The sequence below is a fragment of the Trichogramma pretiosum genome, unplaced genomic scaffold (assembly GCF_000599845.2).
Source record: "Trichogramma pretiosum strain Unisexual culture from Peru unplaced genomic scaffold, Tpre_2.0 scaffold43, whole genome shotgun sequence".
In the NCBI taxonomy this organism is placed as follows: domain Eukaryota; kingdom Metazoa; phylum Arthropoda; class Insecta; order Hymenoptera; family Trichogrammatidae; genus Trichogramma; species Trichogramma pretiosum.
In genome coordinates, this window is record NW_019640864.1 from 601176 (window position 1) to 625067 (window position 23892).

Genomic DNA, 23892 nt, shown 5'->3' on the forward strand with positions numbered 1-23892 from the left:
AGTCTCTCGCGGCAGGCAGTTGCACCGACGCGCTTATATGTGTGTATATACCATATAATAGTGTTATACACACATACACAAGACTGGCTGACAGATTTCCGTACACGGGAATATACGTTCGAGTGTGTATGTTGTGTCTACCACACGTATCCCATATACATAATACACATATGTGTGTACGTATGTGTGAATTATATGCCAACAAGAAGAACCAAAGACGAGAGAGAGAGACCCAAGAGTGCGACGACGACGACGGCGGTGGTTGGTGAAAAGTAGGCCGCCAGAGGTCCCCACCCTGTTGGAGCATTGCGAATTACACGCGTGCCACTGACTCGTTCATTTTCACCGTCGTCGCCTACTCGCTCGTTCGCTCGTTCGTTCGTCGTCGTCGACACGATACCCAGGCATCCGCCGCCGAGTGCCGCATCATCATCGCCGCGCTCCCGTCTCTCGCTTTCTGCCTGCTGCACGCGCGCGTTCTATATGTAGTATGATAATACCGCATCGCTGCTGCACTCTGCATACGGACACCAATACTTGCCCTCCCGAACCGAGTCGAGACTTCGATTCCGATTAGCTCGCTTCTTTCCTCGGTACTGATGCTTTCCTCGAACGCTTCTCTCGATAAAGTTGCAGTAGAAAAGTTAGCCGTGTTTTTTCGGAAACGAATTTGTTACATCGAATTGGCAGGCGCACATTTAGCGGCTCGTTTCACGGTGCTGCAGCATCATCGGGCAGGGTAAAGCTCTCTCTGCGCTGCCGACAGTCACGGCACAAATGAGACATATCGCACGGACGGGCACCGGGCGCCTCGTCACGCGTATATAATACTTTTTCCTCTTCATGCCTCGTTCTCTCTTACTTATATACTTTATATACTTACTTCTTCTTCTTCGTCTTCGTCGGTTAGGCAGAGATTTTATAAATAGAATCGGCCAAATAATATAATGGCTGATGTGCTTTTGCGATGACCTCGCGAGTATAAGAGAAAGAGAGAGATAGAGACGAGAAAAAGAATAGTGTGTGCATTCGTTTATAAGACGCGATGATACGGACTTTTATGATTCATGCATGAGTTTTATACACACCTTATTTACACAGGTTGTTGTTTTTTTTTTATCCGAAACGGCGTATATTTATGACTATTGGGATTTATCGCATCGAGATTCGGAAGATATAAATCGACGCTGTATTAGACACGTGATTGCAGGTTCGTATGTGTATGTGTAAGTGTCGGCGAAAAGTATAACGTAAGGCAACTTGGAAAAATGCATGAACGTTCTACTCGTACACATCGATTTGGAATTGTTAATTTCAAGGCTCTTTTTACTTATCGAAGGTTGAAGTAAACAGGGTAAAAAAGAACACCTATATGCATCAATCATTGATCAAGCGATGCAGCAATCAACGACCGAAGTTGAGCAGTGATTTAAAGCTCCAAATAATCTTTCGATACATTAGCACGGTACATAGAACTAAACGGTTCTTTCAACCATTGACTTGATTTAAAAATATTTACCTCGATTTTAACTAAGCCATAGTAAAAAAAGAAAAAATAAATAAAGGTAAAAATAATTGAAACAATATACTCACCACCGCCAGCACTCCAGCAGTTCTCAGTCATTCCTGATAATCCATCGGACAACTGTAATTGGCACTAATTGAATCGAACAAATCATTTAATCCCAACTGCACACGCACAAGCACGAATTTGTCTTTTAAACTGCAAGCACTGCTGCACTGATACCGTGCATGTATTATAACAAAAAATAACTCAATGAACTATCTTCATGCAAAAAATCATCTGATAATAGCTCGTAAGTCACTCTCTCCCTTGCACAACTGCGATGCAACACAGATCACTGTCGACGTCGTCGTTCAACAACAAAAAAAAAAAGAAGAAAAAAAAGTAAAAACGAAAAAAATGAGCTTCTGCGTATTAAAATCGAACCCTGAGCTTTGGATCCGAGCTGAATTTTTCGAGGAAAAATCGGAGAAATCTTCTTACTTTTTCCGGACCATTGTGGCGAATTCTCGAACGATATCTGGCACAGGAATTTTCGATCGCGCGATTAGCCACAGCTTCTCTATCTTCGTGGGTCCAACGAGGAAAAAAACAATAGTAATAACGAATCGGCACACGTAGAGTTGATAAGACTATTATTATGTAGGAAAAACTGCTCGACTCTTGCGTGCCACTGTGTGCGAGCGAGCGTTGTTTGTGTGGGTGCGTTCGTTCGTGTGTGAAGAATCGTCGTATCGTCGTTGTCGTACACAAGTGTGCCTGTTGTATGTGTATATAGATAGAATAGATGCAAAACGTAATGTTTTTGAGGTTATTTCACGCGCGCGGGTAACCAACACCAACGCACGCTATACAGGTATAGCAGGATACGGCAGTAAAGAGCTGAGCGACAGCAGCAGCAAATTAATAATGGTGAAGAATTAAAATTATTCATCCAAGCGACGTTTTCATTGTCTGCGTCCAACGAGAGGGTCCGACGCCGTTGTCATAGATGAAAAGCGACGATTCAACGCGCCTCGTAATATATAGCACGCTATCATTTACATGTGTGTACATATAGCACACTGCGAATTCGACACAACACACACACGTATTTTATATGTATATACACGCACGCACATATACACAACACACGCAGACGTCACGTTAGTCCAGAAGATACGTTTATTCTGGTTGTCAGATTATAATCAACTGCACACTTAATGAAGAAAACACTTAATATGTCAACGTTGTTTTTCTTTTTCCGTGCGATGTATATATGATGTATAAATTCGCGACACACTTCAAACTCCTTCCTTGCGCACGCACAGCCGTTGGCATACAGGTATATCTATATATGCAACTACACAATATATATGTTCACGCACTTGCAGCAGCAACGGCAGCAGCAGCAGCAGCAGCAGCAGCAACAGCAGCAGTAGGTAGTAATAGCAGCAGGCACACAGGCGCTACGGAATTTCGGCGATCGGCTGCGATTTTTCGTTAATCTAATATATCATAATACGAGTCGATACGTTAATTGTACTGTTAACCAAGTAGCCGCTCTCTTGGCGATGCTCTATCGGAACGATGTAAACGAGCCGAATATGGAGATGTATATCGATGAGACGACGATTACAATGGCAACGAGAGAGCTTGAGTATATTGGGCCACTATGTTGTCGACTCTCTCGTCTTATTACACACACAACACATACAGGCACTGACACAGACACGGGCGGTCGCGTCGGCGAGCCTGTGGTAGTGACCGTGTGCTGCTGCTGGTTTTGCGCGGAACTCGGCGGTGGTGGGGGCACACGTAGTCGTAGTAGTAGAGTAGATAGTTAAACGCCGCGCGCGAGAGGGAATGCAGCAGCACACACGGAGCTGCACTACACCGAGAGTTTCGCGGCACACACACGAAAAATGTATACCTTATATACGTTTAGTGCACCGAGAGCGTCGTATATATATGTCGTATTAGGTGTAGTACACACATGTATATACCACAGACGAGTGAAAGAAAGAGGGAGAGAGGATTTAGTCAAGTTCGTTGCAGCGCCGCGGAAAAGAAGGCGAAACAGAGTAGTACGGAGGAGCAGCACACATTCGAATTGACCATTTTCCGACTTTTGTACATAATATAATATGCGCGCCTCTTCGTGATATCTAAACGACCATATTATACTTGACGTCTGACGAGTGTGACGCGCTTTCTGTGTGTTATGCTCTCTCTTTCTCGCGTTGGAGCGCGGATGACGTCGAGAGCTTTTTTTCGTTCACTCGAATCGATAATTCGCGGAGCACAGCAAAAATGATTCGAAAAAAGATTGTGGACAACGTCTAGATTATCGTCGCAGGTATATAAAAATTCGAGCGAAGCGCGCGCGCCAGGCGATATATAGGTCAAGAAAATGAACTGCTGCTGCTCCACCGCGGTCGACTACCTTATTATTGCGTATGTGTGTATATATATGGGCGGTATTACGGACGAGAGTCGGCGCGGTTTGAAAAATTGTCAACTCCAATCTCTGCTGCTCGTGCAGTTATACTTACAAGTTGAAACACACGCGGCTATATAATAAACGACGATGAATATTTTTACGCATCGATTAACGCGCCGCGTCCTTGGACTTTCGTAAGGATACTACTCGGTCGGTGGCGGCGGCAGCAGCTCGAGGCACACACGTGCCCTTGACAATCGTTATATGCCACCACTAGGTGCGCGATCTATATAGACTGGCATGAATATCCATATATACCTACACATCGTTACGTGCTTATATATGTGCGCGTAGACGAGCCAGCGACGACGAGAGAAAATGTATTTAATATTATCTATATATTAACGATTACTCGCTCCATTTTGGACGCGAAGTAACAGATGAACGACGCAGCACGAAAGATAAACGAAAATCCTAATACACGAGAGAGAGAAAGTCGATGCAGCCGGTCGCTTTCAAGAATAATTTTACACACGCGTAAAAATAATATATAATGCTGCGCGTCGACGTTTGAGAATCAATGGATCCACCTTATCACCTTGGATTTCCAAATTCGTCGTAAAAATTTAATCAATTACGGCAATTAGGCAGTGGCGCGCGTTTATGGAAACTGTTGGATGCCAATCGGACGCTCAACCGTCTTCGGCAAGTTCGATAATTTGAATCTTTAAATTATACGTGGGTTGGCATGAATTGCGTTCGAACGTTATATTCTACTTGAAAATAATTAATGCACCATTTTATCACTTATCGTGTACTTCGTTTTAGAGGTGATCATCGAGTTAGGTATACGTTGCTGCGAGTGCAATGTCACGATCACTTGCCGTTACCGCCACGCAGTCGCCATCCTTCGGTTGCACTATGCATTCGACTTACCGACGTTGATGCTTCCCCTAAAGCGAGCGTCTTATTGGTGGAAATTCGGATGCCCGCTGTAGGATGCATAATTTAAATGTTTTTTTTTTAAATTCAAAAAACATAATTGACGAATAAAATAATTTTTTGAGATAAATTATCATTTGGATTTTTTGAGAAATAAGTAAGCAACGAATCGATTTATAATTTTTTTTTTTTTTTTTTTTTTTTTTTTTTAATGTAACAATTTTTGTGAAATCGTTCGTATAGAGGCTCTACAAAGTACTTACACGTCCTCATCGTCACTCATATAGCGACGCTTCTCCTTATACTAAATAATAGTAAAGCGCTCGCGTGTACATTTGTAGTATAATGTCTGTACAATCCGCGCAATTGTATGAGTTTTAATGATAGGATAATTAGCGGCGCTTATATATTTCAAGGGAACGAGAAATTTCATTTATTCTTTTTTCTTCTTATACACTGACTTTGTACTAAATTCGAAACGAAGTCAAAATTCTTATCGCGAAGAAATCTAATTCCTTTTACTTAAGTAAATGATCGCCGTTTGTAAGCTGTGTGTGTGTGTTATTATGTAGCATATAATCTCTCGATTCTAACACTATGTACAAGAAAAAAATGTCATCGGATCGATGCAAAATAGAAAACTGCCACGGCGTTATACTCTCTTAGGCTAAACGAGTTATAATGTTGTAAAATGTCCGAGTAAAATAAATATCACATAAAAGTTTTTACATTTTAATAGCGTACATCGACCAAGTACATTACATGCTTGTGCATTAGAACACGTCATTAGTAGAGATAAAGCACTTTTGTTCTCGAAATGAATGACGAGCGTCGGGTGTGGGAAGAAATAATACAAATTATAAAAAAATATTGACGTGTCCGTTTTCGCGGAATGTTTCACGAAGTTCAATAATATATATAGTCGTTAATAATATATCAGATCATTGAGCTTTAACTTTTTTTGGCTATAAAAAAAAATAATTTTCTGCTGCGGTTATAATTGCTAAAAAAATTATATTATGTACAATTTAATAAAATCTCGTGCCATGGCGAATTCTGCGAACCATATGACATGACCTGTGTAATCTATATTGTCTAACCATTGGACAAATTCCATTTTGTTTTTTTTTACTCAATATTTACATATTTTTTAATATAATATGTATGTACTATTTAAACATTTATCAAAATACACGATTTTCAAAAGATTAAAATTTGTTCAACATAGACATTGTCACAATATATATAATCTATAATAATTTTATCTCTCACTGGGACATTGATTTTTAGAGAAAACGACTGAAATTATCGGCATTTCATGCCTCGTATATTAATGTCTTTAATGAATCCCCTTTCCTCTTTTTTTAAAAGCTAACATGTGTTTGAGATATGGACTAGGCAAGGCTTGTGTTTTTTTTCGTTTAATCCGCTTTTCATACGATCGTACGCTCGTAGAGTGCGGAGTCCAAAAATAAAGCGTCATGGAGTCGGAAAAACCACAATCGAGCTTTTGGCGACCAGACCAGAGAGACAGCCCGCCATGCACCAGGTTTTCCTTGGCACTTTTAATCGCTCGCGTTAGTTCAAAGTTACACTTTATACCTATTCGAGGCGGCTGTGTTCAATTTTCGCGTGTTGCACCACGTCCGGTACCTGTTGCTCGGGCCTCGAAGAGGGTTGCTGCTCGGCGGAGGCGGCCGCCAACCCGTCGCCCGGCTGAACTGTCGTCAATGTACTCCACCAACTGGAAAAGGCACCTTTCGCTTGGGACAGTGCGCCGCCTTAATGGTAAAAGAAGAAACAAAATCTATACCCTATTTCACAAACGAATTGGTCAAAACGTTGTGCAATGATAGCTTACCAACGGCTTTTCCCGTAGTAGCCATGGCTCGGCCGGTCGACGTCATGGCTTGATTCAATTTTCTTCCACCTTCTGTAGTTTGCATGGTGCTGCGAATAAAAAATAATTTGCCCCTTAGACCATCAATTTTTTAACAGCATCGCAAAAAGCTCACTCACTGCGACAATCTCAATTTCATGTCCTGCATCGATAATTGTCCAGCAAACGGATGTCCGGGCTCGACCTTGTTGATCTCTTGATTGTTCAAAGCCTCCCATTTCTTGTAATTGCTCGTCTCCTTCCAAGCGGACACAAAGGCCGCGTTGTAATGGTCGATCTGTCGCGGATCGGCCTGGCGCACCGTCCTCAACAGGCAGAGCAGGTAGACCCGAAACTGCGTCCTGATCCACTCGTCGCCGCCCTCCCAGCCGACGCCGTCAAAGAAGTTGTCTTTCTTCGGCTCGGATACGTGGCGCGTGATGTAGTCGGCGAATCGCAAGTCCTCGGTCGTCAAGTGCAACAGGCGACGTAGCTCCGGGTCGTTGGCCTCTATTCTGGCGCTTTCGGACTGTTGTGAGAGGACACACGAGGAAAGAGATTAGCTTGAGTTTCATCAAACTGTTCGTAATGGTGATTTACCTCGACCAAAACGTCGATGAGATTTTTTTTCTGTTTGAATAGAACGTTAGTGGCACCGACAACGTAGCCCCTGACGTTCACGTCCCCTAAGAGATCGAGATACGGCAGTGAGAGATATGGTAGACAGAGGTAGCCCTGTAAAAAAATAATCGTCTCCTGCTGTATTACACAGAAAGAAGATAAAGAACGCGATAACGAGTGAATGACAACGTACCTTATTAAAAACCCACAAAGGCATGCCACAAAGGTCAGGGTCGATATTAGCTATTTGAGTGATGTTATTCGTTAATTTGGCCTCGGCATCGAGCGCGAAAGTAGCCGCATCTCTGCTGGTACCGTCAATCGCATCGTTATCCTGCCGCTGTCCCGCGCGAGTCTCCTCGACTTTGAAGGCTTCTTCCTCTGGCTCGAGTTCGATTCGAGACGATGATGATTTACCCTCCATCGACTCAACGGTTCTGTTATCGTCTAAATCGTAGGACTCCGGTTGCATTCTCTCCGAGCTTGACGACTTCGTCATAAGGTATGATTCGAATTTCGATGCAGGCTCGTCGGTGTCGTCGAAATTTGGTATAGGTGACATTGGCCTGGATGGTCTAACGCAAGCAGCTTGCTGCAGGCCTGTTTCAATCATACCGGGAAAGAGCGACAACAGTGTGAGGATGGCCGAGCATAATGGTTGTACTGGTGATTGATAAAACACTACTCTTTTCTCTAGTAACATGAGTTTGAAGAGTAACAAAGCTTTGTGGCGAAATTGAAGAATAAAATCTCTGGCTGATAATCCTAAAAAGAATTTTAGTTACTTTAGCTATTTGGTACATTTTATCATTAATTTCATGTAATTTTATATGATTAATACAAATCTGTGTAGTTTACCTATAAAAACTTGTGGAGGCATTTGACTTTCTCCATTCATACAAGAGTTTAAATGATGATATGTTTCTTCTAGTAAAGATACTTTACTAAAATCTCCTTCATCGAAGTAAGCATGAGTTATCAGTGCCATTTTGACTTGTATATGACCGTACAGAGGTGCTGTACTCAGTACACAAACAGATTTCTGGACTGTACCTCTAGTTATATCAGATGTACGATTCACTAATTTCTATAATTTAAAAAAAAACCATTGGTTAATTAAGCTCCTTTATTCAATACTTTATGTTTACTGTTACCTCTACAGGAATTTGTTTAAAACAAGAAACTCCATATATTGTACGATTGGGATCGCTAAGACTGGGTAGATGAAAATATACTGTATCTTCATCATAGTTGTGCGACCCATCTGGTAAAGCAAGGGTTGGCAAGTACTTCCATCCAATTGGACATTCATTTGGTGCATCAGGAACTAAAGGAGGGAATGAATATTCCACCTGAAATATAAAGAACATAGATAAATACGTCATTTTTTTTATCTATGAGTCATCGTTTTTATAATTCATTCTATCAATGCTCAAAAGCATTTTGAAAAGACGAGTGAGTAATGCGCTTTTATTCTTATAACCTTATCAAAATTTCGCTAAAGACAAAAATTATCGAGACGAATTTGCAAGCAAAACAGGTGGTCCATTGCTAAACGCTATGCACGTACCTTTGCGTTCTAACCTTTATGCACATTCCAATTGAACATTTTATATTTTACCTTTTGTATTTACGTATCGGAAGTAGCGTCTCAAAAAAAATCGAGAACAAAGTCGAGCGCGCTTATCGTCTCGTTTTACCTGGCATCCTTTCTTGTGATGAAATCCGACGACGATAACGTGAAGAATCGGCCCGTTGGACGACTCAGCCATCTCGTCTTGGCGACGCGACCCAATGTCGTTTGAATTAATTATGGAGCTCGTCCGCTCGTACGGGGCTTCCTTACGCTTTTCTGCACGCCAATCTTCGCTGATTAACGTTCATATTTTCCGCGATTAATCGTCGCACCAAATGACTCAATGCATGTGTAATATAAGTGTGTGTTTACGATCGTTATAACGTATAGCGAGAGAGAGAGAGAGAAAGATACGACGTCTCTCGGTGCTGTAGCAGACGAACTGACGTTTCGCTCCTTGTGTATCGGTTTGTGGCGCGGACGTCTTGGCACTTACACTTCAACACAACAATGCCACTGTACGACATGTAGGCGATTGTGTATGGGTGCATGGCAAAGAGGTGGGGATGGGGCGTACCTATGCACATAATAATGTGTCAACGATTATCGTGACAATTTTTATTTTTGCGTACAATAAAGCAATGATTCTGTAACACGATGATAATTATTCACACTATTTACAACGAAAGTTATATACAGTAATATAAATATAAAATAAGATTCATCAATTTTCATTTATCGGTGATCAGTTAAGGTCCGGCTGACGGATGCGAGCCTCGCGCTGCTCGTTCTTCAAGAATTCCTGCAGCAGCGACATGACTTCGTTATTGTACTGGGGCGGCACGGGTTTCACCCCGGTGGCCCAGTAATAAATGTCCCAGTCGTTGGAGGGTATGTTGATCAGCTGATCGTACTGCCTCAGGTGTTTCTCGTTGAAGCCGTTCAGGTACTTATGGGCGAAGGTGCTGAGCACCAGGCCGTTCTCCAGCATGCCGCGCTTCCTCGACTGGTACAGTAATCTTTGGCAGAGGAGAAAGACAAGAAAAATTTGAATAACGATCGGCACGAGTAATAGAAATAAACTTTTGATGTCGTTTATAATGTTTACCTGGCTCGTTTGACCTCGGTGCTCTCTCCCTTCTCGATGAAGGGCGGCACATTGTCCTCGGACTCGCCGACATTGGTATCTTTACTTCTTATTACACCAGTTGTCGAAATATTTCTCGCGGCCGTAAGCGCTGGTCTAACCTGAATACGTCAAAAATGTCAGTTTTCCAAATACAAATAACACTTCACTAATAATTTAAAATTTCAACTTACCAAAGCGGCGTTGATTTTGAGCAAGTTGTTCATGATGCTTTTTTAATTTTTCTTATCACTTATTGTGTCGTTTAAGAGTGTTGAAAAACTCGAATCGTCGCGGTGTGTGCCAGTGACGACGTCGGTCGGATCGTGTCTACTGCCGTGTTAACTCGTGTGCGCAGATTATAATACGTCTGCTACGATGTTTATTTTGTCTAGTTTGTTATGTATACACACACGCACACACACACGATTGATCGCGCGCGCGCATCGCATCGGAGCCGCTACCGCAATAACCGCACTGTGCCGATAATTCCACTCCACTATATTAATTCAATATTGACAGATCATTTCGAAGGAGATTAAGCAGGATGCAGAGGAATTAGGAATGTTTTGATTGAAAATGTGCTCCGCATTGAAGCGAGCGAAAATTTAAATACTTCATCCATTGATTATACTTGATTTACATATTACGAGCCGCTTGTCGGTCTGCGGTTGACGAACGCCCCGGTTTAATTGAATCGAGTCCGAGCCATAAATGGAGCAAAACTATTCGCGATGAAGCGAATTTTCGTTCATCGAACGATTCGTGGAAAATATCCAGTTATACTTTTTATGTCCTACATTACGTACATTACTGCAAAATCAGTCGCGGTTCGCGGAAAAAGAGAAAGTGACGAGTGCGCTTGCGCTCGTGAACGTTTCAATTCGCCAATTTCGAATTCGCAAATTCGCCATTCACAAGTGCAAAAAGCTTGAGAGAGGGTAAAGTACGGGGGGAGGGGGGTCGCAAATTTTGCTGCGTGGTGCGTCGCGTTCGCACAATCTGAGCGCCAATTCTTCAGGATTTATTCGCGCTCTCTATCTCTCTGTTATGGGTTATATTGCTGGCGACCCTAACCCTTGAAAGCAAAAACCAGAAATCGAAGAAGCCGACAGTGCGTCTGGCGTTCAGCGGATTTTTTGTAATTTTGCGTATGTGCGTGAACAAAGGTAATTGTTTAAAATGGCTAAAGTGCCGAAAAATAAGAAGGTCAAGAGGCCGACGGTGCTCACGAAAAGACCTCAAAGAATAAAGCCGCAGAAGAAAAAGGCACCCATGCCTTGTGAGTACTACAAATATTCCTAAAAATTGACGTTACTTTATTATGCTTTATGCCGCTGTATTTTGACGTTTGTGAGACTTAACTGTTTTTCTTTTCTCTAGTGTATCAAAAGATGAAAGCTAATAATCATTTGCTGGCCACCGCACTTAATCAAGAAAAACAAGAAAGCCAATTGTTGTTTTCAAAAAACACAGAATTAATGGCTGAAATACAAGACTTAAATCTTGCTTGTCGCACTCGTGATGTGAGTTACAGTCTTAAGCTTATTTTCTACATTTTGCTCAATTCAATACTTTAATGTTCTTTTTATGAATTTTTAGACGTTGCTTCACAATATCTTGACTAATGCTAAGGAAATGATGCAGACAATCGTTACAATGTCTGGTTTTCTAAGCAATACGATAAGTAGCTGTAATGAAATTTTATCCAATCAAAATTATGTTAATCATAGCCGCAGAACTAGTTCTCCGTGTAGTAAGTTAAATTTTCTAATATTTCTACTAACATTAATGTGTTAATAAATAAACTATGAATTTGAACATTTTTTAGGAAGAGAGTCTGTTAAAAGATTATCTATGAAATCTCCAGCCAAAGGTGTTGTTAAACCTATGGTCAGTGGTCATACAATAACAAAACCTACTATAAATTTAAGTAGAGTTCACATGCCACGTCCACCTATTTCAAATCTTAGTTTAATTGAAGAAAGGCCAAGTACACCTGATGGAAGTCCTCCAGAAAATAGGCACTCAAGATCTGAAATACTTCCATTAGCTTTGAATAGAAATCAAGGTAAATAAAGCTTTTGAAAATTTAATTTTAATAATTTGTTCAATAATGTTTTTTTTTTTTTTCAATTAAAATTTCAGAAGAAGAAGAAGGATTGATTAACAATAGAAGAACAAGTAGATTATCTACTAATAGATTATCAAGTGGTGGAAGATATTCAAAGCGAAAATCTAGTAGACTGTCTGGACGGTTGTCATTGTCAAAGCGTCAATCTGATTACCCTGAAATAAAAAGTCCTAAAGTACACTTACAAGACATTTCAAGATTTTTATCAAACAATCAAACTACTATTAGCGCAAATTTGGTAAGCTTTTTATAAAATTTTATTTTGCTAATAATTATTAAGTATAATTTAAATTATAAAGTGATACACTAGTTTGCAGATATTTCACGTAGATTTAGTGAATCTAATCATTCAAGTCAAGATGTTTCTCAAAATGACGCTAACTCCGATTATTTAGACGAAAATCGTGTTATTATTCCTGAAACCCAAGAATCACAAGACTCATCTTCTGAATCTGGCAATGAGAATAGCTTAAATTTATCCTCCAATACAATATCAACCCAAGCAGAAATTCATCAATCACTTATTCGAAAATCTAATCAGCCTCTCATGGAATCACATTTAATTGATCCAATGGAAGGTTCAAGCTGGATGTTTGATTCAACACAAAATGACATCGACGTCGATGAAGATCAAGAAAATAGACCACCTCCAGATCATAACAAGACCGTAGAGGATCGAAATGGTGCTACTTCACCTGTTTCAACTTTCCCTTGTTCAACGAATAGCGCTCGGCGGAGCAGTTTATTCCGCGTGCCTGATTTGCCAAAAGCTTTTGGAAGGAGAAATCCTGTCCGAGATAGTTTGAATGCGTCCTTATCTTCTCCAACGCCGCTTGGTACTGTTTTAGATACTTCTACGTAAGTTTTAAGTATTTTTATTTTCATTTAATAAAGTACTTTCTGTTATTCTTTTTCTTTTTGATTAAAAATGAAAAACAATTAATAATAATACAACTCTCCTTCAATATTCAGTTACCCTTCAGCTAATGACAACGATGATACGGATGATGATCATGATGACGAGAGTGATCAAAATGAAGGTGATGATGACGATGATGAAGATTACGCGGATCGTCGAATGGTTCATTTCGTAACGGAGCGTCGTGGGCCTTCATCGCGAACATCGTCAAGACGTTATGGATCCGAAAAAGCTCCTAATAATAATGCTTATCAAGATGACGACGACGACGACGATGACGAGACGTTAATGATAAATATGAGAAACCAACTGAAGCCGCGATTCGCAGCGCAATCAAATCTCGACGAGCGGCCCGAACGTTTGCAATTCGATGTCAATGAATTGCTGCAATTGACGCCACTAAAGCCTCTGATGAAAATGAACGGCAGAACAAACGCTGGGCCAGCATTGATGGCTCAGCAGGATAACGACGAACCAACTGCCACCATTCAATTGACCGAGAGGCCAGGCCGTCCAGCTGCGGAGGACACCGACACCTTGACAATGAGTCGCATGTCGACGCAGAGAGTGCCTCGTCAATGGCAACATGAGGAGTCGTCAACGACAACAGTTAGGTGCCAAGATCAAAGAGCCCAGAATAAACGATTTAGTGAACTGACGACTGAACGTTTAAGCAGATCAAGAATCGAATTACCACGTATGACAGAAATGCTCGATTACACTGCCAATCAAACACAAATTATCAAAACTCCCGATGTGAGCAAATCCAAAGAGGTAAGATTTTATTGATCTTTTAAAATATATCTGGTTTTTACTACCATGGCTGATCGCTTTTTTGCAGAATCCAAAACGTAGAAAAGCAGTAAAAAAGAAAGCGGTAAGCGATGATGAATGGTCTGACCAACCAGAGAAAAAAACGCGTCAGCGCAAAACAAAAGCAAAAGATAAGGAAAATAAAAAGAAAGATTCGGTCCAAAATGAAAACAACGAAAATGATAGCAGCGTTCGCCGATCGAGCTCGCGATTGCAAGAAACTGTCAGAACTTCTTCAAGCTCGAGCGTAGCTTCGTAGTAAGTTTAAATTAACATATTATTGGTCAATATACCTTGATTTGAGAAATAATTATTACGACATTCGTGTATTTTTGCAGCCGAAGTTCTTTATTGCAACCAGCTGAACAGTCGAGTGATTCAGAAAGTAGTGTGGCAAGCAATAGACCTCTTTCGACAAGACCGAGACGTAAGAAAGCCCCAACAAATTTACATGAACCTAGTTTAATCAAGTCAGTATGTTACTTTACAAGCTTTTCATAATCAATCATAATCTATAACTGAATTAATATTTTACAGGAAGCTGAGGAGAGGATAAATTTAAGATGAAAAGATCAAGAGCTTTATAAATAAAAAAAATCGAGAATTGTTTTCTCATTTAAAGTAGATCATTTTTGTGATGAATAAGTTTCGTGCGTAAGACTGTGTAAATAACATTGCATTCGTGCATTTTTGAAAAATATTCCTATATATTAGTGTTAACGTCGAATTTCCGTGTTATGTTGGTTATCAAGTTGCATACTTATATTGGTGTTGATAGCAAATGAATTTTTTATATTTAAATCATCGCTCAAATCAATTACTACCAACTATTATCGAAGTTTCTTTATTACTCCTTATAATTATGAATTGTTGTCCCGCGACAAATTGTATTTAAAAACATGTTTATAACACTTGAATCATAGAAAATTAAGCATGCATTTACACTCAACATTTTTTTCAAATCTTTGATAATTGTATATTTATTTGTAAAAATATTGAAAGCTTAAGTTAATTAGTCATAATTATTTGTATCATTCAACGAAGAATCAAGATTTCTATTAGTCTTTTGTATCAACTTTTTTTATACCAGCTGCTGCATGTTATTATTATTCAATAAAATAGGAAACATGACTTTGCTTCTTCTATTATCGATTTCCTTTCCCTGCGTACTTAATTGTATCTATGCCATATGAATTTACATGTTTTATACCCTTGGAAGTTGAAGCGTCCGTTACGTTTGGGTGGATGACTCATCTGTATGCGGGATCACGTGACCCGGTCAACATAAAGCATACAAACATTCGAAATAACCAAACTTTATCATCTGTCAAATACATCCTAATGCATTCGCGTGTTACAGCGAAAACAGCAACCACGTTTTTAAATATTGTTTGAACAAATTTTTCAACGATTTCAATCGTGACGCTCCGAAGTTTCAAGTATTGGCGCGAAATGCGCGCGCGTCAATCTGCAGAACAACCAAAGGCGACGCAAACTCACTCCCTTTTTCGTGTAGCAGATAACGCGAGCTGTGTTTGTGTATTTTCTCCAGTGTAGCGAGTTGCTATATTGAGTGTCAAAAATCAGCGACATGAGTCGACGATGCGCTTGGATAATTATACGGTGCAGAGATGTATATCTATAATTTGTTGGTGTAAAAATTAGTCAAACATACTTTCGAAACTGCTAACATGTCGAGTGATGCACAAAATCCCTCGCAATTCGATGATGTGAGTGTGTATATATATGTTTTCAAACGATAGTTCATGACATTTTGCTATTGATTTAATTATGAGTGTTTTATAATAGCATCATGAATTTCATTTTCTTGATTATTTATTTTTATGATTGAATCACAACAGAATAATGATTTATTTTCTGAAAAAAAATTTCATATTGATAATTTTATCTTTTCAAAACATTAGACTATTTCAACTGAAGATGATATTTTGGGCTCATCAGTCAGCATTAGTATCAGAGATAATTCAGTACATGTCAAAGAAAAACTTAAAACCAAGCTTGAAAAAGAGGCAGAGCCACCGCCTCAACATTCACCTCAGAAAAAAGATCAATGGTGGTTGAGAAAACCCAAAACTGAACAAGAACCAAATGAACAGAAGAATGAGTCAAACAAAGAACCAGATACTCCACTTTTACAACTTGAAGATACCTCATCCGTACAAGAGTTCATTAAAAAGGAAAACATGTGCAAAGTAAGTGCAATATTAAAAATATCATTGTAAATTGGTTTAATTTTTCTGGATTATTTGCAGAAAGATGAGGTAGAGGCAGCTAAAAAAGATGATACTTTGCAAGATGTACTAGCCTCTATCGCTTTTGACAAATATCAATCTGATGCTGGAAGTGAGTATTTTCATTGTAATGTTAGAATTTTATTTTAAAGCACTATTGATAAATATTTTTATTTAGATGCGACAGATGAAGATATTGGAAGTATAATTGAAGAAATGAATAAAATAGCTGGAATGACAAGTCCAATTGCAGATCCAGTAAAAACAGCTAAAACGATAGATGAAATAATGTCTATTGAAGAAGAATCTGTCAAAGAGTTATTGGAAGAAGCAGAAAAATTAGTGCAGCAGAATGGCAATAACAAATTAAAGGATATATTTATGTCTGAAACCAAAGTTCCTGATGCAAACGATACTTCCTCAGAAGATTTGAAAAAAGTTAGACAGTTAGAGGTAAATATTTTCAAAATGATAGAAGATCAAGTGAAGGAGAACAGTGATCAAACGGATAAAAAGAGTTCTAGTCCTTCCATTGAAGAAGTATTTGATACCACCAGTTCCGCACAAAAAATAGATACTCAGAAGAAAAAATTGGAGGAGCGAAAAACAGAAGTAACAAGTTCTGATCACGATGATTTTATAGAGCGACATTCCGAATCAGAAAAAAGAGAAAAAGAGAGGCAAGTTGAAAAAGAAAAAAAGGAGAGTCTCAAAGAGGAAATAACCGACGTGGACAAAGATTTCTTTCAAGCACTCATTGAAAAAACCAAAGAAAGTGCCGAGCAATTGTCGTCGCGCAGCTCGAGTCTCGATCAAGAGGATTTCACTCATTTTCTGAAACTCTTGCAAGAACAGAGCCATAAAGAAGCTGAGACGATATCGAAAACTAGCTCGCTAACGCTTCTAGATCAATTCGATCCTTTGAAAGAGAAGACCGTCCAAAATAAATTAACGACCGAGCCAAAGAAGACACGTGACGCAGCTACCAATTCACCGATGCGCCAGTCCATGTCCCTTGGCACTCTCAGATTGGATAATTTGCCGGAGGAGAGCCCGAGGCACGAATCCAGCAGATCCTCCAGCGGCAGATCGTCCCGGAAAAACAGCAAGTGCGTGGAGACGAAAAAAATTATCAACGACAAGAACGAGCTGTACACGGTCGGTCTCACGCCACGATTGGAGCTGTTCGCCGACGACATTCCTAAGCTCTTGGCGGAAAAATCGACGAAGAAAGAAGCCGAGGACAAGAAGACAACGCCGAAAGCCGAGGAGAGCGAGGACTTTAGCTTTAAAAATTTCAAAGCCCTCGACGTCATCAAGCAGATGGGCGTTTTGGGCGATCACCAAAACGTGACGAACGTGCACGACCTCATAGATCTGAGCACCAGCCAGTACCTGGACTCGCAGGACTTTGCCTGTCTCCAGGAGAGCTTGAAAGAGTCGAAAAAGTCGACGACAACGACGACGACAACGACGACAACGAGCGGAGAGCACGGAAAGACGGTGCGAGTGATGAGCGCCACCGAAGAGAGAATGCTCAATCAAACGTACATCAACAAGTCCAGGAGTTACGATCAGTTTTCCAAGGCGACCGGCGCGGCGCCGCGCAGCACCTCGATGGAGAACATGAGGTCGATCAACAACAAGCCGACGATCGAGATGAAGAAGAGCACGATACCGGCCCCGGCCGCGGTGCTGCCGAAGAAGCAGCCACCCGTCGTGCCTAGACTGAAGATGCAGCAGTTGCATCAGAAACCGACGAGCGGCAAACTGGCGCCCAAGACGAAATTCCCGTCGAGACAGCAGCGGAAGGACCCGATTCTGGCCTATCGCAACGACATACCTCTGGACGTTCGAGGCAGCCAGATTCGGGCGCAGGACGACGTGGCTCGGAGAAATTCACTGGGCGGTGGTGACTGGCTCGGTGGTGCGCTCCCGGGCGCCGAGTCGCTCGAGCAGCTCTACCAGGAGGAGCGCCAGCGATTCCGCTACCTCAAGAGCGAGCTCGAGGCCGAGATCGAGACGCACAAGGCCAAGCTCAAGGACGCCCAGCAGATGCACGAGCAGGAGATGTTCCTGCTCAAGAAGCAGAACATCATACTCAAGGCCAAGGTCGAGGAGATGAATCAGGTGATGCGCAAGACGGCCGACGCCAAGGCCAAGTACGACCCCAAGCTCATGGCCATGCAGAAGGAGCTCGAGCGCCAGGACAACGTGATACACGCGTACGAGAAGGAGAACAAGCGGCTGATCGAGGAGGCCAAGCGACTGCAGGCCGAGCTCAAGGCCGCCGCGCAGAAGCCCAAGATCATCTCGATCGAGGGCTTCGGCAACGACGAGCTCTCGGAGAAGCTCAAGGACCTGCAGGAGGAGAACGTGAAGCTGAGCCTGGAGCTGGCCGAGCTCAGGACCAAGTACGGCGACTTCGTGCTCAACAACGAGGACGTGGTGCAGCAGAACTCGCTGCTCCAGGAGGAGCTGGACATGATCAAGGACCAGCTGCGCGCCAAGAACGACTTCATCACCGACCGGCTGCAGGCCATGACGAATCACGAGCACGACCTGAGGAAGCAGCTGGAGGACCTGAAGGTCGAGCTGAACATCAAGACCGAGCAGCTGAAGAACGTGCGCGCCGAGTTCGAGCGCTTCCAGGAGAGCGCCGACCCGCTGGAGAAGGAGATCCTCGAGCTGAGAACCAAGTGTACTTATTACCAGGAGAAGCTGCAGAGCGCCAAGAACAACTGCGAGCGCGAGAAGCAGCTCACGCAGAAGCTCAAGGACCAGGTGATACTCGACAACAAGAACATCATGGACCTGAATCGGCAGGTGCGCGAGATGGAGCGCATACTCAAGCGCAAGAATCCGGACTCGGTGTCGGCCCTCATACTCACGGCCAACGCCGAGCACGAGAAGCTCGGCGGCGAGAAGGTCCGGCTGCTCGAGGACAGAATAGCCTTCCTCGAGTCGGAGATCAAGGCGCGCGAGGAGACGGCCGAGGCGAAGCTAGGCGAGATCCAGCGCTCGTTCAGCGACATGAAGAACAGATACTCGCATCAGGTGTCGGAGCTCGAGTCGAGGCTGCAAAAAGCCACGACGGCGGCGACAACGCCTACCGAGCCGAAGAAACCGACGTACGAGAACGCGAGCACTCAGACTTTGCAGCGACTGATCGAGCACAGGAACTCGGAGCCGAATCTCGCCGAGAGGAGGGACGTCAACCGAGCCGGACCCAAGTCGCAGAACATCAAGGAGGACACTCACCTGCTCGCGACGATTCGCGGCCTCAAGCTCGAGCTCGCCCAAAAGGAGAAGGCTATGACGAAACTGTCCAAGGACCATCAGGAACTGCAGAAGACCAATCGCAAGCTGCAGAAGGAGCGCGAGAAACTGCTCAACGACAAGCGCAACGCCGAGGCTAAGAGCACCAACAACAAGGTCATGACGTCGTCGGACTCGAAGTTGCCGAGCTCCAAGACGACCATCCACGCCGACGCCAACGATAACAATTCCAATTTCTATCAAAACGGCGGCACCGGCGAGAAGAAGATGTCCTCGTCGCTGCACAAGCTCTGCGAGGCCACGGACAACAACGGTGGCCCGCACGGCGACGTGGTCAGATTCAAAAAGTTGCTCAGCGAAAACGAGGTGCTCAAGGACGAGCTGTGCCGGCTGAACAAGGACTTCATCGCGTTGAAGAACAAGAGGCTGCAAGATCTCAATCTGCTGCAGGAGGAGCACGAGAAGGAGATAGCGATGATTGTCAAGGAGTACAGCATCAAGTCCGATGAGAATTCCAGATCTCTCAAGTTGCAGGTGAGTCGAGAATCAATCGTTTTATTTGACAACGATTCTATCAGTTTTATTTGAAACGATTTCTTATATTCAGGCGCAAGTGAATTCGCAAATTTCCATGATACAGCACATGAAGCAACAAATCGACAAGTTGCAGGATTACAAGGAGCAGTGCATTATACTCAAAGCTGAGAGAGATCACCTAGAAGGCAAAAATCGAGTACTCAATGACAAGATTAAATATCTCTCCACACCGGTTAGTTTCGGAGATCGTTGCTGCTATCGTTCAAATTGTAAATTAAATTTTTGACGCCCGTTAAATTACAGAGCACGCAGCAACTGCAACTACTCCAGGAAAAGATCTCGATACTCCAGCAGCGTCACGAGACGCGCGAGATGAGCCTGCAAAAGCTCGTGCGCGATCTGCTGCGCTCGCGCAATCAAGATAACGCCTGCAAGCCTCATCAGATGAATCACAGCGATAAAGGCCAGTCGCAGCAGCTCTGCCAGTTCCGCCAAGAGCTCGATCACATTCTCAGTAAGCTTCAAGATCTCACGTCGCCCTGATTTTCTTTCCTGTCGTCAACGCGTTGAATTTATACATATTATATATTTATTGTACTGCGCAAATCTCTTTATAATGTCTCGCAGAGGTGATTTCGTGGTTATTATTAGCACTTATACGAGAGTTTCAGTATTTTTATCTTGTAATGATGCGCCCATGACATTACTTAGCATAAGTGTAGCGACTGATTAATCAATTAATTATTTTTTTAAGCTTTATTTGTAAATATTCTTCATTTTTTACGGTAGACATAAGATTGTATTATGTTTAGAACACTGAATGTGATTTTGCAGCAGTGAATAATTCCATTCTGCCTTGCGTACAAATTTAAAATTAATTTTTTTTAACCACGATTTCACTGTACGATGATTTTGTACATTTGATTTGAATAGATTGTTGCATTGTGATAATGTTAAGAAAAAAAGTAATTCTTGGTCAATGCATTTTCGGAGAAACGCGGCGCGTTTTCCCGACAACTTTATTGTACGTGTAAAAAATTATTTAGAGCAGTTTTTGTAGAAAAAAGTCATTGTATATAGTGCGCCATCGATTGTCATACAATATATTCTTGTACAGGGAGTTTATTATCTATGGTAAAGTCAAAAAAACTCCGTTTCAATTTATCTTTATTTTTTCGAAATGAACTTGAAGTTTATACTGTCTTTTTGAAAGTACTCAACAATCACAATAACTGAAAAAAAACAGATATGGAATCACAGATAAACATCTGATTTTCCATTTTCTAATTTCTGTAACTAATACAGATAATGATAATTTCATACGATTTTTGCCAAACAGAATGATTCTTCCATTTCACAATCATATTACGATAATTTTAAGTCTATTATATGAAGTAAATTGATTTTTTAATTACTTTATCATTCCAAAAGACGTATAAAATTAAATGTAACTGCTTCTCATTCGTGCTCGGAACACTGCCGATTCTAGTGTAACAAGTTTACATAATGTGGACGAAATCTCCGTAGCCAATTCGAAAGTGTATTAATTTTTCAATGTAGATCATTACAAATCAAATAATTTTGCATTCATATAGTACTTATATCTTTAAAAGAAATTAGCATAATATTACAAAGAGAATAAAATAGAGAGTATAAAATAAAAATGATAGAAAGATTGTTTGCTGTTTATTGAAATTCATAGTGACTTAAACGTAAGTTAAGCTAAATGTACCATTATTTACACGTTTTAAAAAGTTTTTGCACAAAATTCAATGGAATTTTACGTTACATCGAAGCGAGTTCAAATTGTACACACACATGTCACGGAGTCGTGAAGAAATTTTAATAAAATACCGTAATTAAATTATTTATGTCCGTTTTTGTTGTCGTTGTCATTACATTTGTTACAATTGTTTGAACACATGGCATCCTTTCTCCAAAGTCGGGAAGTACGTGAAGTAAGCCTGCTTGAACAGAATGTCCGGGAACTTGCCGAACTGCATTGTGGGCCAGATGTTGCGACCGAAGTTCACCACGGCGTCTCGCAACTCCTTGTAGAATTTTGCCTTTTTCCTCGTGATCTACGCGCACGACAGTCAATGAATTTCAACTATGATTCGTTGATATAATATTATAGACTCACCCTTCGCTTCCAGTACTCAGCGTGATCGAAGTTCAGACGCTTCCTCTCGGCCTTGGTGAGTTCGAACTCGTCGACGTCGATCATCGGATTGATCTTACGCGCCTGCTTCTTCCAACTTTTCAGAGTCATCTTCAAGATTCTCTCTGTGGAACAAAAGAACGCGAACGAGTTGGATGGAAAAAGGAATTGATGCAAAGTTTGGAAGACATGATTTTTTCTATCAATTACTTCTCTCCCCAGTCGACACTTTCATGCCCTTGGCACGGTAGGATATCCAGTAGAGCATCTGCGGCATTTTGTTGTACTCCGGCAGCTTTACCGACACGAATTCGTTCTCTTGGCTCATACGATTGATCTCGTTCTGTCATAAAAAAAACAAACAAAAATAATACATTGAAAATTTCAAGACAAAAAAAATACAACGGCATTTCACAGCGACCTGCATCGACTCGAGCATCCGCTCCTCCAACGAATCGTAGTACTCGCTCTTGCGCCTTCTCGACGTGGCTCGACTGAACTGCGACAGGGTGTCGTCTTTGCCGCCTCTCTCGCGACACTCGCAGTCCGCTTCGTCTCGCTCTTCCTCGAGCTTGACTTTCTCCACGAACTCGATCTCCTTCTCGAGCGAGGTTTTGCTCATCTCGGCGCAACGCGCCTCGAGCTTCTTGTTGAACGAGTGGCACCTGGCCAGATCCGACCTGGCGTAGGCCTTCTTGCTGAGGAAATTCGAGACCTCGTGTATCTTGATCGGGAACCTTGGATAATTGAGATAGTCGCCGCTCTGGTCGGGGGTCGGCAGAGGCGTCATCATGGCGATGCCCTTGATGGCCGTGCAGCAGCCCAGAGGCGCGACGTCCTCGATCATCGACACGGGATTCTTCGGTCTGCGCTTGAGCTCCTCGAGTTTGGCCGTCTCCTCGCGATGCTTCACGACTTTGCGCTCGTATCTGCACTCGCAGACGGGCCTCACGACTTTCAGCCTCGGGCCCGCGGGCTTCAACGGGATCGTCAGCGAGTCGACCGGCGGCTGCTCTTTCCACGGCTTGTCGTCTTTCAGATCTTGGCAGATTTTCTTGCCGTCCTTCAGCTCGATCTCTGGCGGTATATCGTCGGGACCACCGCACGCGCAGCGGCGAACGGGATCAGCGAGCTCGTACTCGGGAATGTACTCGTTGTCTCGCCTGATGCTCGGCGACGGCGTCACCATCCTCAATTCCTCGACTATTCTCACGGTTTGCTCGTCCTTGCCCTCCTCGGGCTCATCCTTGATCGGAACCGGGTCACCGAAATTGCACAGCCTCACCGGCCTCTTGTTGCGATTCTCCCGACACTCGCAGGGCTTGCCGCCTTTCCTCACCGGTACCTGGGCCGGCAGCTCGCCTTGCGGTGGCGGATCGACCAGATAGGCCACGGTCTCGGCCACGGGCAGCTTCTCCTCGGACTCGGTCTTGCAGCCGAAGGGCCCACCCTCGGGAATGGGTTTGGGCTCGGGGCAAGGTCGGCTCTGCCTGCGCGCCTCCTCCTGCTCGCGCTCGTCGCACGGCTCGCGCTTCACCGAGTCCACGGTCAGTCGCTTGGACATGGCGCGCATGAATCTCGCGCTCTGACGCGACTCCGCTTTCGGGTCCAGCTTCGATTTCCGAGGCTTGCCGGACACGGCCGAGGAGGCTCTGCGCGACGATTCCCTGGCCGAGTCTTTGTCGCGGCCCTTCTTGCAGCACTCC

The 23892-nt window shown here is 42.7% G+C and overlaps 5 protein-coding genes across 7 annotated transcripts in view; 2 read left to right on the forward strand and 3 right to left on the reverse strand.

Annotated features, from left to right (window-relative positions):
• The window catches only part of LOC106649638 (serine/threonine-protein kinase tousled-like 2), a 41426-nt gene extending 38217 nt beyond the window's left edge, over positions 1-3209 (reverse strand). The window contains exons 1-2 of one of the 3 annotated variants that reach the window (XM_023457538.1): positions 2009-3209; positions 1594-1862 (exon numbers count right to left, since the gene is read on the reverse strand). In XM_023457538.1, the coding sequence (XP_023313306.1) occupies positions 1594-1624 (31 nt within the window). In that variant the 5' untranslated portion in view covers positions 1625-1862; positions 2009-3209. Of the gene's footprint in view, positions 1-1593 lie in introns of all 3 variants that reach the window. The other 2 variants (XM_023457537.1, XM_023457539.1) reach the window with 2 other exon arrangements.
• A 3090-nt stretch (positions 3210-6299) lies between these two features.
• Positions 6300-9502, reverse strand: LOC106649552 (late secretory pathway protein AVL9 homolog). Its single transcript, XM_014366999.2, has 8 exons — positions 9090-9502; positions 8544-8741; positions 8248-8476; positions 7583-8154; positions 7369-7503; positions 6909-7297; positions 6751-6839; positions 6300-6670 (listed from the first exon to the last, which is right to left on the reverse strand). The coding sequence occupies exons 1-8, from the start codon at positions 9159-9161 to the stop codon at positions 6492-6494; spliced, it is 1863 nt and encodes a 620-aa protein (XP_014222485.1). The 5' UTR covers positions 9162-9502; the 3' UTR covers positions 6300-6491.
• Positions 9503-9568: 66 nt separating this feature from the next.
• Positions 9569-10719, reverse strand: LOC106649553 (succinate dehydrogenase assembly factor 2, mitochondrial-like). The gene is made up of 3 exons (XM_014367000.2): positions 10286-10719; positions 10074-10213; positions 9569-9984 (listed from the first exon to the last, which is right to left on the reverse strand). The coding sequence occupies exons 1-3, from the start codon at positions 10316-10318 to the stop codon at positions 9711-9713; spliced, it is 447 nt and encodes a 148-aa protein (XP_014222486.1). The 5' UTR covers positions 10319-10719; the 3' UTR covers positions 9569-9710.
• Positions 10720-11089: 370 nt separating this feature from the next.
• Positions 11090-15088, forward strand: LOC106649588. Its single transcript, XM_014367055.2, has 10 exons — positions 11090-11373; positions 11475-11617; positions 11694-11847; positions 11923-12162; positions 12240-12463; positions 12536-13083; positions 13198-13918; positions 13986-14215; positions 14296-14427; positions 14495-15088. Exons 1-10 carry the CDS (start codon positions 11274-11276, stop codon positions 14511-14513), a joined length of 2511 nt encoding a protein of 836 aa, XP_014222541.1. The 5' UTR covers positions 11090-11273; the 3' UTR covers positions 14514-15088.
• A 398-nt stretch (positions 15089-15486) lies between these two features.
• On the forward strand, positions 15487-21896 carry LOC106649715 (centrosomal protein of 162 kDa). The gene is made up of 6 exons (XM_014367298.2): positions 15487-15687; positions 15883-16170; positions 16231-16321; positions 16388-20022; positions 20096-20257; positions 20329-21896. The coding sequence occupies exons 1-6, from the start codon at positions 15649-15651 to the stop codon at positions 20566-20568; spliced, it is 4455 nt and encodes a 1484-aa protein (XP_014222784.1). The 5' UTR covers positions 15487-15648; the 3' UTR covers positions 20569-21896.
• Positions 21897-23892: the final 1996 nt, after the last annotated feature.